The sequence below is a fragment of the Brachypodium distachyon genome, chromosome 4 (assembly GCF_000005505.3).
Source record: "Brachypodium distachyon strain Bd21 chromosome 4, Brachypodium_distachyon_v3.0, whole genome shotgun sequence".
NCBI lineage: Eukaryota > Viridiplantae > Streptophyta > Magnoliopsida > Poales > Poaceae > Brachypodium > Brachypodium distachyon.
Genome location: NC_016134.3, coordinates 20,119,191 through 20,138,196, shown reverse-complemented (window position 1 = coordinate 20,138,196; position 19,006 = coordinate 20,119,191). Strand labels below are relative to the sequence as shown.

General features: G+C 44.1%; 3 protein-coding genes across 3 annotated transcripts; 2 read left to right on the top strand and 1 right to left on the bottom strand.

Moving 5' to 3' along the window:
• Positions 1 to 1,155: 1,155 nt before the first annotated feature.
• LOC100839037 (long chain base biosynthesis protein 2a) lies at positions 1,156 to 5,406 on the top strand. Its single transcript, XM_003577492.4, has 12 exons — positions 1,156 to 1,626; positions 1,711 to 1,776; positions 2,598 to 2,686; positions 2,984 to 3,129; positions 3,214 to 3,338; positions 3,429 to 3,522; positions 3,606 to 3,769; positions 3,927 to 4,088; positions 4,180 to 4,306; positions 4,414 to 4,580; positions 4,726 to 4,833; positions 4,933 to 5,406. Exons 1-12 carry the CDS (start codon positions 1,501 to 1,503, stop codon positions 5,023 to 5,025), a joined length of 1,467 nt encoding a protein of 488 aa, XP_003577540.1. The 5' UTR covers positions 1,156 to 1,500; the 3' UTR covers positions 5,026 to 5,406.
• A 5,028-nt stretch (positions 5,407 to 10,434) lies between these two features.
• Positions 10,435 to 16,937, top strand: LOC106866894. Its single transcript, XM_024463334.1, has 2 exons — positions 10,435 to 10,681; positions 16,509 to 16,937. The coding sequence occupies exon 2, from the start codon at positions 16,518 to 16,520 to the stop codon at positions 16,722 to 16,724; it is 207 nt and encodes a 68-aa protein (XP_024319102.1). The 5' UTR covers positions 10,435 to 10,681; positions 16,509 to 16,517; the 3' UTR covers positions 16,725 to 16,937.
• An 85-nt stretch (positions 16,938 to 17,022) lies between these two features.
• Positions 17,023 to 19,006, bottom strand: LOC100838224 (acetylajmalan esterase). The gene is made up of 5 exons (XM_003577489.4): positions 18,598 to 19,006; positions 18,310 to 18,522; positions 18,075 to 18,223; positions 17,702 to 17,975; positions 17,023 to 17,628 (listed from the first exon to the last, which is right to left on the bottom strand). Exons 1-5 carry the CDS (start codon positions 18,848 to 18,850, stop codon positions 17,393 to 17,395), a joined length of 1,125 nt encoding a protein of 374 aa, XP_003577537.1. The 5' UTR covers positions 18,851 to 19,006; the 3' UTR covers positions 17,023 to 17,392.

Genomic DNA, 19,006 nt, shown 5'->3' with positions numbered 1-19,006 from the left:
ATGATGGCCAAGTTTAGAATGGGAGATGGGAGAAGACCCTCGATGCCTTTCTTCTGTGAACCTGACTGAGCGAGAGAGATGGCCAAACAAGGCAAGTTGATGGGTCATCGAGTCATGGGCTACTGGGCCAATTTTGCACTTAGTCTTTATTTTTTTTACACCAAGGTTTATCCGTTAATCCTTATTGCATCAAAGAGTCCACATTTCGCTAAATTTTTTTCAAAGAGTTCACATATTATATAATAAAAATAATATTTATTTAATTAAAATATTAACTGGGCGACCCATCGGGTATCCATGGGTATAAACCTATACCCATGACTAATCGGGCGAGCCATCAGGTATATCCATGGGCGTAAACTTCAATCTATATCCTACCCATTCGGGTCGGATATCCGTGGGCGAGTTGCCACATTTAATACTTGCCGGCCATATAAGACGGACTCCAGCCGCCACGCAGAGACATGACTACGAGCAGACAGATAGCCGAGAGCCCAACGACGTCAAGTCGTCTGAACTGCCCACAAGTCAGATCCGCCGAACAATTCGAGCGAATAATTGAAAAAAATTTACACGTGCACTACCAATTTATTAATTAGTCTTGATTTAATCTAATATTGATAAGCTCGTTCAGAAAACCAGCAAAATCATAATAGGCATACTCAACAAAATAATCAAATGTCTATACTAATTAACGAACATCCAACTACCAAAACATAAATTTGTTGCCCCTTCTAACTCTTTGTTTTAACGGGTGAAGTGAGATAGTGGAGAGAACTTAAAAAAATAAGTGACTTCGTCTCAAAACTTTTTTGACCGGGTGATGTTATATAATTTTCAGAAGGAAGTGTATTGTTCTATTTTGAGAGACGAGTATAAATACACAATCTTCTGAAGAAACCTTTAAAAAAAAATTATTTGGTGATTGTTAAAGAAGAACAAAGAGAGGTTTTGATGCATGTTTTTGAATGCATCATTTTATTCCGTTGATCTGTTGAAACGCCGGGCATTCTAGCTTAGCTAGTAATCAAAAAGACCTGAAATTCCGGGTAATTCACAGATGTCTCGATCCCTTTGACACTTTTATGCCTTTGACAGTTAAACGGAAAAACCAAAGCGAAAACCCACCAAAAGAAAAAGAGTATTTACAGATTGGCTTTTGGCTCCTTCCCCTTCCCTGTCGTGCTGTTCAACGTTCGAACCCTCCCTTCCTCCGTGTCCGTCCAGTCGCCATTGACGACCACCTCCGCCGCCTCCCCTCCCTTAAATCCCCTTCCGCTCTCATTCACGCCTCATTGCCTAATCGACCCGTCTTCGCAGCAAATCCTCAATCCATGTGAAAAGTTTCCAAGAAACCATCTAAATCCAAGAATTGCAGCTTGGAGATCCAGGAACGACCCCGCCGACCCCTAGGGGTCAAGAATTTTAGCCAAGTGCGCAAGAACCGGACCCAGGAACCGAGGAATTTGTAAGGGTTAGGCAGCGGCCGGGACAGCCAAGATGGTGAGGCTGCCATACACGACGGCGCTGACTACACTGTTCAGCTACGGGCTGCTCTTCGCGTTCGGCCAGCTCAGAGATTTCTTCCGCAAGTTCATCGATTGGTTCAAGGACAAGAACATCAAGGTGCGAGGGCGAATTGCCTGTCTTTCCGCTCGGATCTTGCAATTTCGGTTGGTTTTTTGATGATTTATTTCGGAATTCATGCAGGGGTACGCGCCGATCTGCCTGGGCCTCGAAGATTTCTACGTCCGCCGCCTTTACCTGCGGATCCAGGTACGGATTTCACAAGCTTTTTTGTTTGTTCGTTTGTTCATCAAATTTTGCGCCTTATGTCAGCACATTGCGCGTTTAATTTGGGTCGTGGTCAGAAATCTCTGAATTTATCACTGTTACAGATGATTTTAGTATAGCAGGAAGGGCCGGTGTCTCAAGGCATTTCGTTGAGTTATCATGAATGATTTATTCTTATGTTTGCTGTACGGATGTATTTGGTGGACAAGGCATCCCGTTAGGGGGGACACGGGGTGTTAATGATGGCTATTAGGTATCGGGTAGTTGTGTATTTTGCTAGTAGGGAAGTGATGGTAATTACTCCCTCCGTTCCTAAATACTTGTTGCTGTTTTAGTTCAAGTTTGCACTAAAACAGCGACAAGTATTTAGAAACGGAGGGAGTAGTTATTAGAACACTTGTGTATTTTGCTCTTTTGTTCAGAAAATTAGATGTGCAGTAGCTTTATGAGGAACTTTGGATGTGACCACATTGAGCTCCAAGCTTACATTCCTTGAATTGGAAACAATTGGCGGTGGATATACAGTGTGCTTGATTCTTTCGTGGCTTTGAGTTTGTATACCTGATGGCAGCAAAAAGTCAAATTTGTACTTAATATTTTTTTAGCTCAAAGGTTTTCTCTGCTGCAATGACCTGCGGCTAGCATGTTTCTTGTTCATGTTCTTCTATAACGAGTTTGACAAACAGAGTAGTGTCACAGATAGTGTGGGGATATGTCTTGAATTTTGTCAAGCAAGATGGTCTTCTTCGGTTATTTATTGTTCACTGCATTGTATATTAACATCACATTTTTTGGTTGTCCAGGATTGCTTTTCTAGACCAATAGCAAGTGCACCAGATTCTTGGTTTGATGTTGTTGAGCGATACTCCAATGATAATAACAAGACATTACAGTAAGAATTTATTCTATATTTTACTACTCCTATTGTGTAGTTTTTCATTATGGGAAAAAAGTCAGCTTTGGCAATATACTAATCAAGTGGAGATATATTCACTGGATGGTCTACATGTGGGGTCTACCCTGGCAATTTCTGTTTAAATCAAGTTGTATCTTTCATGTATTTTTTTACGTCAATTTTCTTCAATTTAACATAAATGATACCTTGTGATCTATATTTGTAAGACATGGGTCAAAATAAATGAAATAGAAAAGAACTCCGCTCTATCTTACTCTCTCACTGCTGTTGCAGGCGTACTTCAAATACCACTAGATGCCTGAACCTAGGATCCTACAACTACCTTGGATTTGCAGCAGCAGATGAATTCTGCACTCCACGTGTTATCGAGTCTCTCAAGAAATACTCACCAAGCACCTGCAGTGTTCGCGTCGATGGTGGTATGTCTGGATTACTCCTCTTGTTTTACTTACCAAATTTTAAGAAGTACAAATGCCAAGTTGTTGCTTCTACGGTGGAAACAGGCACGACCGAACTTCATGCTGAGCTGGAGACGTTGGTTGCACGTTTTGTTGGAAAGCCTGCTGCTCTCCTGTTTGGCATGGGTTATGCAACGAACTCAGCCATAATCCCTTGCCTAATAGGAAAGGTTGTTCAAATATGCTCCATATCCTAATAACTAAAAGAAAAGTTTAAACTGAGCGACCAGTTACTTAGTTTGCTATTCATGTTCTTCCAGGGTGGGCTAATTATTAGTGACTCACTGAATCATAACTCGATTGTGAATGGCGCAAGAGGCTCGGGTGCAACTGTCCGGGTTTTCCAGCATAACTGTAAGCTTTGATCCCTTTGAACAGTACAAATCAATTAAATCTTTGTGATTCACAATGACATATCCCCATTGTTCTACGTGCAGCCCCTGCTCATTTGGAAGATGTCCTGAGAGAACAGATAACTGATGGTCAGCCACGGACACATAGACCGTGGAAGAAGATTATTGTCATTGTTGAGGGTATCTACAGCATGGAAGGGGAGCTATGCAAACTCCCGGAGATCATAGCTGTCTCCAAGAAATACAAGGTTTAAGGAACTTCTTTATAGTTTCCATTTTAAGATCGGGACATTAAGCACATTATATTTCTCATATTATTTCCTGTTTTCTCAAGCCATTAAGATGCTGCATCAAGTGCTACAGCGAGAATTGACCACATGCATTACTCTTTGTTCGGTCAAACAGGCTTACACATATCTGGACGAGGCCCATAGCATTGGTGCTGTCGGGCAGTCTGGGCGAGGTGTTTGTGAACTCCTAGGGGTTGACCCAGCTGATGTAGATATAATGATGGGGACTTTCACGAAGTCATTTGGATCATGTGGTGGATATATTGCCGCGTCGAAGGTACATGTGCTTAAAAAATAACAGTGTTACTTGTTACTTGAACCTTCTGCTGCCTTCAAGATTTGCTGGTTCCTCTTGCATGTCATTTCAGGATTTAATTCAGCACCTAAAGCATAGTTGCCCAGCCCATCTTTATGCTACTTCCATGTCACCACCAGCAGTGCAGCAAGTTATTTCTTCAATTAAAGTTATACTAGGAGAGGATGGCTCCAACAGAGGTAAATAGATTTCTTGATCCACTTCTTTCGCCCCTTTTAATCTGCCATAATGTTCTTCATGTTGAGTGTAATTTTGAATATTTTTGTTTATTTGTGATGTCCTGTAGGTGCCCAGAAACTTGCACGCATCCGTGAGAACAGTAATTTCTTCAGGTCAGAGCTTAAGAAGATGGGTTTTGAGGTGCTTGGTGACAATGACTCTCCAGTTATGCCCATAATGCTCTATAACCCGGCTAAGATTCCTGCATTTTCTAGGGAATGCCTTAAACAGAAGGTTGGTGGTGGAGTTCATGTAGCTATTTCTGTTCAGAAATACTGTTATATTAATTAGCAATCTGCTTTTACTCACTACTTTCACCAGTTGCTTCACAGTACAAATCCCCCCTCTCGCCATGCAACTGCTAACACGGATATTTCAGGTTGCTGTTGTCACTGTGGCATTCCCTGCCACACCTCTCCTACTTGCAAGGGCTCGTATCTGCATTTCTGCCTCTCACACCAGGGAGGATCTGATAAATGCCCTTAATGTGAGTTCTTTCTTCATGTACATAAGCACTTCCTGCTGTTGTAGTACACATAAATAGAGTTCAGTTCTCACTGTTATCGCCTTCGCCGTCCGCTTCCAGGTTATTAGTAGAGTTGGTGATCTTGTGGGCATCAAATACTTCCCTGCAGAACCACCAAAGATTTCCGAAGCCAACCATGATAAGCTGGAGTGAAGATACACGTACCCTGAGTGAAAAATAGAGTGAATCAAGTTGTTTCAACCTAGTGGTGAATTTACCAAGAAATCATTATGGAACAAGCACATCTTGAAAAATGGTTTCCGTAGACTTGACTTGAGATTTTGTCGATACATGAGAATCCAGAGCCTGTCTTATTTAGCTGACAACTATTGTTTGTGGATGCACAACTACTCTTCCAAAATGTGTATAGCTTGCTGAAGTTCAGTTGGTCTGTTGTTAAAATCCATTTTGTTCATGTACATGAGATGGACACGGTATAAAATGTTAGGGGAACTTGTTTAGTTATTTTAGTTACGAGGACATTCTGTTTTCATGTATTTCTTATATGCAGTAAATGAATTGCCATGTGCAGCAGTATAGGTACTCCCACGCTACCAACAGTCGCTGGGTACTGCTAGTTTTGTAAGAAACCATCCTGAAGACTATTTGTCCTGGAGCTGATTGAAGCAACGTGCAGGACGTGTAGTCGTCGGAGTCTGAAGAGGCACAAGTCACAACAGCGGCGTCACCTGGCCTGCGTGCCTCTCATGACGCAACTGGGAGATCCATGCTCGAATGAGTGTGCCTACATTTTGCTGATGGTTGGATTCCAAACACTCCTTCCAGGCAAGTTATCTCACGCCGTGGGCAGGATCTTCTATTCAAGGGGAGTGACTTAATCGTTCCGGCAACCGGGGATTGGGATGTTAATTTGGTTAACCAAACTTTCTGTGCCATTGATGTGCAACGCATACTCTCCATCCGCTGTCTAGCCGCATCAACGCTGATTTTGTCGCCTGGAATTTGACCAAGTCTGGCACATTTTCGGTTAAATCGGCATACCATGCCGATTGGATGCATCAACATGGGCAAAAGTTGCAGCGCACATATGATATGGAGTCCTCTACAGCGCACCCGGCTTGGAAAACTCTGGAAATTCCGGGTACCTGCCAAAGTAAAAAATTTCACTTGGAAGACGCTCCATGGTGCCTTGCCCTGCCGGGTTGTCCTTGCAAATAGACATATGAACATTAGTGGCCAATGTCCCTTATGTGCTACCGGTGCCGAAGATATTTTCCGTATGCTGTTCAAATGTACATGGGCTGCTAAAATCTGGAACTTGCTCGAGTGTCAGCAATTTATAGCGGAGGCATGTGAATATGATCATGCTGGTTCAGCTGTTCTCGAATTTCTCTTGTGCTCATCCTTTCATCCGGACCTACACCCGATGGATTCCGTGAACTGGTGGCCGGCCACCGCTTGTTGGTATCTATGGTGGGAACGTCACAAGATTTAGCAACTAGGTAGTCAAAGAATAAATGGTGCACATATTCTTTTTTCCAAACAAAATGCACACTCCTATGGTTTGTTTATGTGTCACTTCTTCAAGTTGTCTCTGGTCATGATTTTGTTATGTGTCAATATCCAAGAGAAAAACTTGCACCCTGGGACAAAGCGGTGATTCTAACGGCTCCGCTACCTAGCAGTGCTTGCAGAGGCTGGCACGTGGCGTTGGGCCGGCCCACCTCATTAATATATTTTATTGGTATATGATATCATCCAATGGTATATGGTATTGATATTCATCGATATATGGTATCATCAATTGTATTGGTATATGGTACGTGAATGATATATTTATTGATATGATATATTTTTGAATGGTATATGGTATTGGTTCGGATGGATACTACGTGGCACCCTCTTCACACACGGTTACATGGTGGAGCTGCTAGAAATGACTTTCCGTACCCTGGGAGGGGTGGTGACAAACCACATAGAAGGAATGTAAATTTGCTTAACTCCACTAAAATTAATTATGTTATATAAGAAGCTAGAAGAGTATTGACCAGATGCAGCGTACTGCCAAATGAGAGCATCAATCTCATCACTCCGAATAATACTACTAGCAATCTCCTCTAAGTCATACCAGGTTTCCATCATAGCAGTGTCAAAAGTCATTCTTAAGGACAACATTAAAGTATGACCATCCCAGACGTCAGCTCTACCATAGAATTTTTATCATTACAAATAACAGAAATTGGCCAAAATTGCACAACAAGGGGAGAGGTCCCAAAGCAGATGTCCTCACAGAATCTGATTTTTGTCCCATCTCCCACTAACCACCTATAACTGAACTGAATAGATTTCACATGCCACACATTTCCAAAATATGGAAACCCCCAAAGAGGTGCTTATAAAAAATGTTTGGGGATTGTGTGCAATTGTTTTCCAGCTTTTCCCTTCACCAGAGATATATCTCTTGATCCAGGAAGCTAGTAGACAAAGATTCACATCTTGGAGGTTGGGGACCCCCAGTCCACCAAACTCCTTCATGCAGATCAAAGGCCAGTTGGCAAGATGCAACTTTTTGTGTCCCTCAAAACCATTCCAAAGGCAATGTGCCATCTAGGTATTCATCATTTGCAGGGCCCATTTAGAGAGTTTGAAAAAGGAGAGCATGTAGATGGGAATGCTAGCTAAACAGGATTTAATGAGAACTAATCTGCGTCCATAAGATAGGAGTTTTCCTCTCTAGCGAGCAATTCTATTCAAAATTTTCTCTACTAATTAAAGGTTGAATATCCTCCTTTTTTAGCTTATCATAATGCAGAGGGATTCCTAAGTATTTGATAGGGAAAGCACCTTCAGTGCAGCCAAAACATTAACAAAGGGGAGAGCTTGCTGAGAATCTAACCTAATTGGGGTTAATTCACTTTTATTGTAATTAATTCTAATCCCTGAAACCTGCTGAAAACAGGTGAGAACCCACTTCAGGTTGGAAGCTTTTTCTATGTTATTAGAATAGAAGAGAATGGTGTCATCGGCATACTGAAGGCTAAGGACCCCACCTGGGTAGATGTCCTCAGAAAGGCCCCGAATGATGTCACGCTGAGCAAACTTAACTAGCATTTTAGTAAGCACATCAACAACAAGATTGAATAAGAGAGGAGAGAGGGGGTCTCCCACCCTTACTGGTTATTAAAAAAATTCCTTCGGAATTGTTAAGCCTAACTCCGACTAATCCCAAATGAGTGATTTGGGAATTTCAACCCAGCCATTTGGAACCAAAACTGCTAAGGGATAACAGTTCCTATAGAAAGTCTAAGTTGACCTTATCGAAGGCCTTTTCATAATCTAATTTGAGTACAAGGCCACTCTCATTGGAGCTATGGACAGAGTGCAAAATCTCATGAGCAGTGACTACACTTTCTAAAATGTATCTTCCTTTAATAAAGGCAGACTGGTTACTAGCTACAGTTCATAATGAGAGCTAATCTCTTAGTAAGAACTTTGGTAAAGATCTTGAAGCTAAGGTTTAATAAACAAATAGGTATGAACTTTTTCATGGTGGAAGCATCTTGCTCTTTGGGGATTAAAGTCAAAATAGCAAAGTCAAGTCTACGAATATCTAGCTTGCCCTTATGGAAGTCATCAAACATAGCCATTAATTAGATCTTGTTTGATGACCTCCTAAAAGTGCTGGTAGAACATAAAGGAAATACCATCTGGCCTGGAGCCCCATCTGAGTAAAAGTCAAAGACATCTTTCTTAACTTCTTGCTCACTGAAGGGAGCTTGGAGCATGTCATTATCAGCATAGGAAACATTTTCATTATTGGAAAGAAGTCGGAACTAAGAGAGAAGTGTGTCCTCTTCTCATGGCAGAACAACTTCTTGTAAAATTGGGTTAATATTTCTAGCATATCCTTAGTTTCAGTAACGAAGCCCCTGAGGCCCTTCTAGGGAGTGAATCGGCGAAAATGCCGTTCGGGACATGACACTCTCTGGACATGGTATGGATGACCATTGATAGGAATGCGGATCCGGCCGATTGGGCCTTCCTCCGTGTATTTAACCGCAGCCCAAATGTATATAGATTCTATTCACATTTCATCGCTGGGAAGTTGGTCCAGGAGATGGAATCTGCAGGCCCAGGTACAGGTCCAAATCCTGGAGTAACTTGGACCATGAAGAGGGGAGATGACGGGGGCAACTTGGACCAAAACTTGGAGTAACTTGGACCAAAACTTCCATCGCTAACTACCTACCTTGTCCAACAAAAAGCCACAAATGGTCCAGTACACTGCCCTTCCTGGTACACATACTTGGACCAAGACAACAGAAATACGCCTAGGTAGGCCATTTCGCAGCATTTCCCAAACGTAAAAAGGCCACTGCACACCTGGCAACCGTGGTCCAGATTGAGTGCGTAGAGGGTGTCGTGCCGCGTCCGTGAATCGGAGTTTTCCTTCTCCTTTGATTAGCTACTGAAAATAGGAGGTGTTTTTATCTCCCTCTTTAATTTCTCTATTTCTAGATCTCCGTTTAGCCTAAGTTTCCTACCTTAATCCAGATCAGTTGCATTTCAGAGTAGATCTTCTTCATCCTAGATTGCTCTTCTTCAGAAAGGATAGTGGATTTAACTTTAATCTATTACTATCTATTAAATCGAAGTTGGCGGTGATAGCGGACGAAGGTAGGTCTTTTCATCAAAATTACCAACATGCCACCTCGGCTGTATCTCTCCATCCTCCACGGCATGTCCTGATTCGCGTCCGACTCGCACACGGTTCGCCCCCTTCTCCACCCGTACGTCCTCGTGCACATGGCAAGCCTCAATGGCTTGATCTCTTCCTCGCCTTCTCTCCTCCTCGCCCACCCACCCGGATCTGCCTCCTCGCAACAGGGCACTCGCCACAATCCGCCTACTCCCTGATACGTCTCTTCCTTCCCTGGCATGTTCCGCCGCTCCTCTTGGGCCGCGCTGCTGCCCGCCACTGCCATGCTGCCACCGCGGCCCGCGCTTGCTCGGCCTCTCCTCTTGGGCCGCGTCCTCCGGCTCAGGATTTGGGCGGGGAGGGGGGGGGGCTGCTCCAGTCGGGAGGAGAACCGGAGAGAGAGAAAGAGAGAGAGAGAGAGAGAGAGAGAGCCATCGAGGGAGAGAGGAGACCGGGAGGCCCTGCTCCAGCCTCTAGTCAGTAGGAGAACCGGAGAGAGACAGATCCATCGGGGGAGAGAGACCGACTAAGAGGGAGACATGAAGGGGACCGATCGGGAGTAAGTGGGAGGAAGAGGATCACTCGTAGAGAGGAGAGGAAGCATAAATCATACGGTCAGATTTCATGGTTGCAAGTGATTGATTCACGTTCAACTGATACAGAATCATTCGACAACATGTAACAGATAAAATCCATATCTGCTCATTGTTATTAAATTATTCGATTTAGCAAAATATTTTGATATTCTAATTCAAATCATCAGCTTAATGCCTCGCAGAAACGCAGAATGCAGAGAAATAAAACAAGTTGCCATTCCACCCGCGGCGCGGCGGCGGTGTCAGCAGCGGGAAGCAGCAGTCCCTCCGCGCGAAGCTCTTTTTCCCCTCCCTGCCCGGCTGCCCCCGAGCGTGCGTTGTTTGGCTCTGAATCACTGTTGCCGTCGGATAAAAATGGACGGCGGATGGGATGGGGGCAGGGCATGCCGTTCCTTGCCTCTAGCAAGGCACTGGATCTCAGCCCCCTCCGCACGCGGCTCTCTCTCTCCCTCGACGGCGCACACACCGGTCAGCTGCGCCACCCAGTTTCTCCCTCGACGGCGCCGCTCCCTCCCTCCCCGGACTGCAGGGTTCTCCCCAGCCGTTCTAAGTTGTAAGTCAATCATCATCGCCCTTTCTCCTACCTCATCTCTTGCTCCTCTCCTCGCACCCATCCCCCAAATTAAATCCCACTGACCTTCACGATTTGTGGGTGTGCCAGTGCACAAATTCTAGATCCAACCCTGTGGCCGAGCGGCTGGTTAGGGAACGTCGAATAGCGGCCGGTTGTGCCTTCTGCATGTTGGGCTGGATGAACAGGATCTTAGGGGAACGTATTTTACAGCAGCTTATATGTATATTATACGCACGTAATCAATTTTGTTTGCCAAAACTAGTATATGTACACCCTTGTAAAACTGTAGCTCCGCCTGTCCTCCAGACTGGTCGACCGGGGAAGGCGAATTGCTGCAACGAGGTAGACCTTATTTTGATTCCCAATTTGCATGGAGCGCTTTTTGTGAGATGAAATTGGGTTGCCATGGAGGTCTAGGAGGAAGAGAGGCCTTGTCAAAAGCACTTCTTATGTATGGAGTAACCAATGTTTGTTCCAGCAAACCTCTCGTGAAAAAATTGAATTGAGATTATGCATAGAGGCCTAAGGAGAGCTGTGTAAGCTTATACAGAGCGATCCCACTCTGCCTCTCTTTTGCCTTTCGCAGTGAAGAAAATAAGAACATGGACAAAGCTGTTGTTCTGTTTGATATAAAAAAGTTGTCTTTCTCCTGGCTAGGCAGAGGATCAAGTTATTTTGTTTTGTGAAAACACCTTTGGGGAAAGTTTTTGTGAGGAAAATTCGACTTTGGGGCACTTTATCAAGAGGTTGATCAATTAGGGCATGTAGTCAAAGGCAAATTAACTCTATTGAGTTAGTCTTTGTATATTTGTGAACAAATAGCCATGTGGTTCAGAAATTCAAACAGTTATTTTTGTTTCCAGTAGTTCCCTTTCTTGCATTCGGGCAATGGGAGGATTTGGATCGTTTTGCTCAACATTTGTGTTTCATTGGGGTATTTGCTCTTTTTTGCATCTATAAAGTTGACGCCTTATGAATGTACCTCAATGGATGATGTTTAGCTGTTTCTATACGGTTGTTTATGGTGGCATATAAAATATCATTTTATCTTACTTCTCAAACAAGATTCCTCCTTGCCTTACTATGCCTTTCCCTCTTATCTATTATCTCTTGTCAGAAACAACTCATGTGGCGACCAACAGATCATGTGCTAAGAGTCAGGAAATGAGGTCAAAAAGAAAGTGGGAGATAACCACAGACCTCAATTCCCACTATCACAGTACCCGACATGAAAGTCGATGGAAAGATGGTACACAAAAGCACATCACATGCTATTCCTGTGGGCACCAAGGCCACTTTTCCCATGAATGCCCTCAACGGAATGCTTCACTTACTGTGTCACTAGGGAGTTCAGATCGTACCCATGAAGAAAACCTTGCTTCAGAAGAAAAATCATTGACATTCAACTCATACCAACAAAATGTAGAAAGTAGATATGTTCAGGACAGAATGAGTGGGATAGTCACTTGTTTGGTTTGTGGCAAAGAAGGACATTACACTTGTGACTGCCCTATGAAGGACCAGGAGGGTAAAGTCATTTGCACACTCTGTAGCAAAAAAAGGCCATTGTCGCTTGTGGTGTTGCCAGCAGAACATGTCCGATAATCGTGCTTGTACCCGCTGTGGAGAGATAGGGCATAGTGCTAGTACACACGGTCTCGATTGTTCAAGTTGTGACAAATATCATCCGCTTGGAGAATGCCGGATGAGCAAGGTTACATGCCTTATGTGTGAATCTCGGGATCATTTTCTTGCTCAATGTCCCTTGAATTCAGTATTGACTACAGTGCTTCAGGATCAGAGAGAGAACTTCCGAGGTGCTCTGCTACTTGCACTAACAAAACAAGGTAGTGCATTAGCTACACCTTCTGAGCCATCCAATGAATCAGAACTATGTGAAAAATTTGCAGCAAAGAAGCCAACATCATCAGTTAAATGTTTCAGCTGTGGCGAGGAAGGCCACCGGCGCCAGGATTGCCCCTCAAAACCAAAAGTACCAACCCCCAATGAGTCTAGTCCTTGAGTTACATCAGATAACACACCAACACGAGTGTTTGGAAGGCTATGTTTGAATTGTCATGAAGAAGGTCACTATGCCAAGCACTGTCCTCTGAAGTTACAAGATGTTTCGCAATCTTCATTATCAGGAGAGAGCAACACAAGAGCTATATCCGGTGACCTGTCCGTAGAATTAAAAGAACATGGCCCAAGTACTGCTAAACACTCATCCAAAATTAATCTGACATCGTCATATGAATGTTTTAACTGTGGTGTTGAAGGGCACCGGGTCTGGAATTGTCCCTTAAAACAACAATTATTGACCCCCAACAAGTCCAGGCCTTTGGTCAAAGCAGGCAAAACACGAGTATGTTACAGTTGTGGTGAAGTAGGCCATTATGCCCAGCAGTGCCCTCTGAAGCGTCAGAAATGTCAAGACTATCGCACCAAGAGCAGTAGGTAAAATAAGAAGGGGTACTAATTATGAGACACCTGTCATTCTATTTTCAATCGCGCTGGGAATTAATTGGAAAAGAGAGGTTTGTTGAGGTACAACTAAGGAAGCTTGGAAAAATATCGAGCAGAGCCAGGCCTCCACCCTTGACCAAGAAGTTAATGAAGTGTCCCTCATATTTTATTTATGTGATACTAGTGGTTCGCATTTATATCATGTGTTTCCTGACTGTCTTTGTCAGTTTATCTAAGATGTTATTAGTGCCAAGTTGAGATCTGATGAGAAGACATTTCAAAGATTGTGTTCGCGACTGTTTGGACTGTGCAAGTTTATTGGCATGCTTGTTGGTTTAGTCAATGCCTCTGCATACGTCATGTACCTGATGATGAAAAAGTGTGTTAAATACATTGGTAACTTGTAGAGTATTTGGTGAAATCTGAAGAACATTTGAAGCATCTGATTAATAATGGTTTTTCTAAAACACCAGTTAAATGGCGAGTTAATCAAATTTGAAATATGAATGGTGTCAGTTGTCTTCTTAGGACAATGGATGTCTGCAGGAGTTGCATTTGGTACTGTTTAGAGTTAAGGAATTACCTGGTTACACCTTTTTGTTTTAAAAACAAGACGTTTGGGGGATTTGCAAGTAGTTGTTACTCTGTGACATTTCTGGTGGAGGACCTGGTTAAGGTAGTGTTTGGTTGGAGGCATAGGGTGGAATGTCATGGAATGGTTCCAGAAGTTACGAACTTATGGCCATCTGACCGTTTGGTTGATGGAATGTAAAAATTGGGAATGGAACCAAATGGTTCCAAGGTAGGGAATATCCGAGTGATATGCGGAATTGGAAGAATCGATTGGCTCCAGTTCGCTCCATAGGCACGTGATCTCTCATGTGAATGCCAGTCTCACCGCCCCCATCAAATTATTCCTAAATCTCACCCTCTCGATGGCCAGTGGCTGCAGCAGGATGCGACAGGAACGGAGGCAGCAGAGAAGCAGGGATGCAGCACTGGAGGAGTAGTAGGAGAGGAAAAGCAGTATGCACGCGGCGACTCGCAACTTCGATGGTCGGCGACATCTCTCCCTTCCACACTGTCGGTGTGCTTCCTCGCTAGCTGGCGGCAGCAAACCCATATCACTCGATTCGATCCTGAATTTCTGATTGATTGCTTACATGACCCTATGGGAATTGATTGGTTACATGATTTGATCCTGATTGATTGCTTACCTCGCTAGCCGGCAGCAGGAAACCTCCATCCTGATTTTTTTGGTTCTTGGTTCCTTTGCACTGTTCACAAACTAGTTCATGAGATGAGAATCGCAGAGTTCTGTAAATGTCTTTTCACTATACCAAACTTTTCTGCTGGCCCTATTGCGTGATGTTTGATATAAATTTGAAATTGAATTCTATTAATTGATATAAATTTGTCAGCTGAAACAATTAGGCCAATTGTGACTGAAATTTTGTTAAAATAGCTGTTGTGAATTTTCAGATGTTATAGGTAACCTTCCCTATCCTATGCAAGAGGTGATTTGAACATATCTATTCTATCTCATCCTCCTGACCAAACACATAATGGAATCATTTCTTTCTATCCTATTCCTTTAACCAAACAATTGGAACCATTCTATTATGTCAACCAAACACCGAGATTGCTATTCTACCTCATGCCCTCAACCGAAAACTGCCTTAACCAAGCAAGTTGATGCAGATGAAGCCTTAAGGCCATCTTGGCAGATTGAATGTTCAGTATTCCTGTAATTACTTTCATTTGCTGCAGTTATTTTCTGTGAAATGAAATGCACTGTAGAAGTACTATTTTTGTCGAAGTGCAGAGATTTGTTGTAAAAGTATTACTTTCTGCTCAAAATAACTAAAATGAGTTTTCTGTCATACATCTGGAATGATGAATCGCCGAGGAGCAAAAGCACTCACGGTTGCTCAATACAACAATACCCAGCTGCTGGAAGATGCGTTGCTGAGCCCGAGTTATGTTTGTGGTTGTGTTGTAGAGTTGTACCTCACAAACCATGTTTTTCAGCAACCTCAGAATGATAGAATTAGAGAAGTCCAATCTAGAAATGACTAAAGACATGGAAATTCTACATTCTACTTGTATATCCCAAATTTGATTGGTTGTATAGTCAAACAAGTTTGCATGTTGATCTGCAAAGTAAAGGTAGAGCACCACCAGAGGTTGCAGCTTTTTCTTACAAGATGTTACATTATCACAATTTTAAGTTGTAACTGTTACCTTATGGCTTACTTTAGATATGGAATATTTCCCAAGGATTGGAACATGTCCTAACAAGTTAAACCAATGTTTGAACACTAGACATTGCCCATTCGCAAGTGACTGTTTTTACTTAGTACTCCGTAGTTAGTATTGCATCATATCTGCAAAGATTAATGATGATGTTTGTTATCATGCCATACTTGGCTAGCTTGGTTAACAGAACTCCAATATTGCAGAGTTCTTAAGAGTTATTTTACATGTGTAACAGGGCATCAGTAAACAATACTGTTGTGTATTTTGTGCAGTTCGAATAAACTTTCACTTTCCCTACATGTCTGCTATCAACTAATTAATGATAGTTGTAGTCGTACTTTAATGCAAGTTTATTTTACATTCATTGTTCTCAATCAGTGAGATTGATGGGGGTATTTGAATGTAAGAAAGGAGACCTTCTTCCAACACATCTGAGTGTGATCTTCCCTTAAGTTTTATCTTCTTGAGTTGTGAGTGACTATTAGTAATGACAGATTCGAATGAAACGAAACACCAAACCTGTCATTATTAATAGTCACTCAGAACTCAAGAAGATAAAACTAGAGTGCCTATTTAGCTGCTGAAGTCGTGTTTCTATGTCCGGCTGCACACTGTGCCACCTTCTTTTGTTATGACCCAGTGTACTAGTGATTGATTCACAATTTGCAAAAAAGATAAAAAAAATGACCATGAGTAATCAGGTATTTTAAGTACCATGATTTATATCCTTTAGCAATCACACAACATAACCTTTCATGGATGAACTACTCCTGCTTTGGCCTATTATATCCGAACTTGGAATAAGGTACTATGAACTTATGGAGTCATAATGGCAAGCTCCTACATTCTTATTGGTGAATGTTGATGTCTGAGATCTGTTGAGCAAATGGATGTTTCTTTCATGGTTAAAATCTGGAAACATGATAATAGATATTTATTACATCTATTTTCTAGTAGTATGATGCTATGGGCATGATGATATTTCTTTGCGGTGATCTTGCTTATGTTATTAATACTGAAAAATGTCTTATGACAAACAAATTATATATGTACTTCTGATGAGCCTGCACCCTGATTTCAGGTTGGAAGAATGAGGAAGGGGCTACATCCTCAGATGCAGTGGATTTCATATGTGACACAGAGCGGCAGGCTGATCAACATCATGATGACAAAGGTGAACCATACAGGCAAGGTGTACCATATGAGGGCAAAGCGACAGATGGCTCAAAGCCTGGGACAGATTGCCAAGTTCAAGCGGCGTTACGAGCAGGAAGCGGAGGAGAGCAAAGACAAGTAGAGTTCCGTCTGCAAAGGCGAAAGGAGCTCTAGATTCTGCCCATTTCTAGTTATGAGCTCTGCCCATGGAATTTTGTTTCGGATGACACTATTATTCTTCTGTCTGATGGATAATGCAGTTTAACCTCTCACTTGTTGCTCTACTGTGCTCGGAGCTAGAACAAAAACGCAACCAATTTGTTCCTATTTTGATGTTAGTTCTGTTTGTTTTCTCTGTGTGTTATGAAGGAGATGTAGGACAACATGATCTGCAACCCATCGGGTATAGATAAATGCTTGCAATGACGTTTCCCTTTTCATTTACGAAATGCAGCAGCGCTGCTTCCATTAATTAATTAAAGTGTGAGTACATAGAATTTTACAGGAAGGGGTCAATCTGGTGATGAGATATGACTTAAGAAAATGTATGGAGGCTGCCATTCGGCTTTCCTAGCAACCTGCTGAAGTAACACCAAATCAATGCTAGTGAGATTTACAGCCACGAGCCCATGTTATCGATGTAACACCCCGGAGGATTGCCACGGTCCAGATCATAAGTTCATCTTTGATGCACTGACTGCAGGACCCTGTAGTTTGGCTTGCGGCATCCTTGAACTTGAACACGATAGCTTTAAAGATCGCTAGACAGTTCTACCTTACAACAATAACGCTCGATCCCATGCATATCGATCAGCAGCTCCATATCTGGAGCACGCTCTCGGCAGGCTGCGCGAAGCCTTCCATGAGGAGCGCCAGCGCCATGGCCCTGTACGCCTGCTGAGTGAGGTGGATGCCGTCCCAGCTCACGTGCCTTGCCGGGTCGGCGCACGTGCTGGCCCCGAGTCCGCCGCACATCATGTCCATGTCGAAGTTGTACACGCCGCCCGCCCCGCAGCACGCCTTGAGCAGCGACCCCTCGTCGAACCCTGTCACGCTCCGAATTCGATCAGCTGCTTTGAGATCCGTGCGTACGTGGTTGATTCATGATTGGTTGGTTACCTAGGACGGAGGCGTGGTCCAGGAGGTGCAGGAAGGCGCCGTAGTAGTCGGCGTAGACGATGGACACGTCGGAGTTGGCCTTCCTGAGGCCGTCGATGGCTGCCTGGAGCTGCTCGTTGTGGTACGCGGCGAAGGAGTTGTAGCTGACGAGGCAGCCCCTCTCGTCGTGGTCCGTGGAGCCGGCGACGGAGAAGAGGGAGAGGTAGCTCGGCGAGCACCCGATGGGGAAGTTACCCGGGATCATGATCTGGGTCGCTCCCAGCTCGATCAGCTCCTAAATCATGGATTGGTGAAAATCGAATACACGTGCAGGTTAGAACAACGGTTAATGAATGAACCTCCCTTGGCTTGGGGCCTTACTGTTACTACTTGCCTTTGCGACGTTCGTGATGCTCTGCACGACCTGTGGCACGTACGCCTTGACGGCCTCGATGGACCTCTTCTGAAAGAACGCGTAGTTGTAGTCGTTCCCACCGATCTCCCCGACCAAGAACAGCGCTCCGGCGAGCTTCTTCGCGCAATCTGTAAACAGAGCAGGATTGAGTGAGAACAGAGCAAAACCTCTGTTTCCGGTGCGGTCTCTGCTTTGCCTCGTGTTTAGACAGTACCTTCCTGGGAAGTGCAGGTGGCGTTGAGGTGCGATTTGAACCAGTCGAGCTGGGAGCTGAGCGGCATGTTCCCGGGCGTCATCACGATGGCGTTCTGCACGAGGACCGTCCGGTCCAGCGCCGTCGCGCCGGCCACCGCGAAGTTGACGCCGCCGCTGAAGTCGGCGCCGCTGTCCAGGTACGGGTTGATCAGCGGCAGCTTCAGCGCCATCGCTGCATCCAAACACGAATCACACAATGCATGAGGATTGAGGTCCATGAGTTCCGTTATTGATTTACTTTACTTACCCAGGTAGTCGATGATGAGGAGGCCGTCGGAGCAGCGGCCGGTGGGCTTCCGGTAGGTCTGGCCGTAGGGGTAGCTGCCGATGCTGGAGAAGAAGCCGACTGGGCCCTCGCGGAGGAGGTTGCCAGTGTCGGCGATGGAGTCGCCGAAGCTGTAGATGGCATTCACGGAGCAGGCCGCCGCGGCCGAGTCCATGAGCGCATGGAGCAGCACCATGGTTAGCAGGAGCTTCGCGTGCGAAGAACCACCTGCCATGCTCGCGAGATTGCTACAGGTCGATCTCTTGGTGTGTGTTGTGACTTGAAACTCGTTAGTTTTACTCCGGACTGATTGCTACTCCTACGTTGCTTCCATATAGACCTTATATACTTTCAAGCACAGGAGGCCGCATATGGATCGATGGTTTCTATT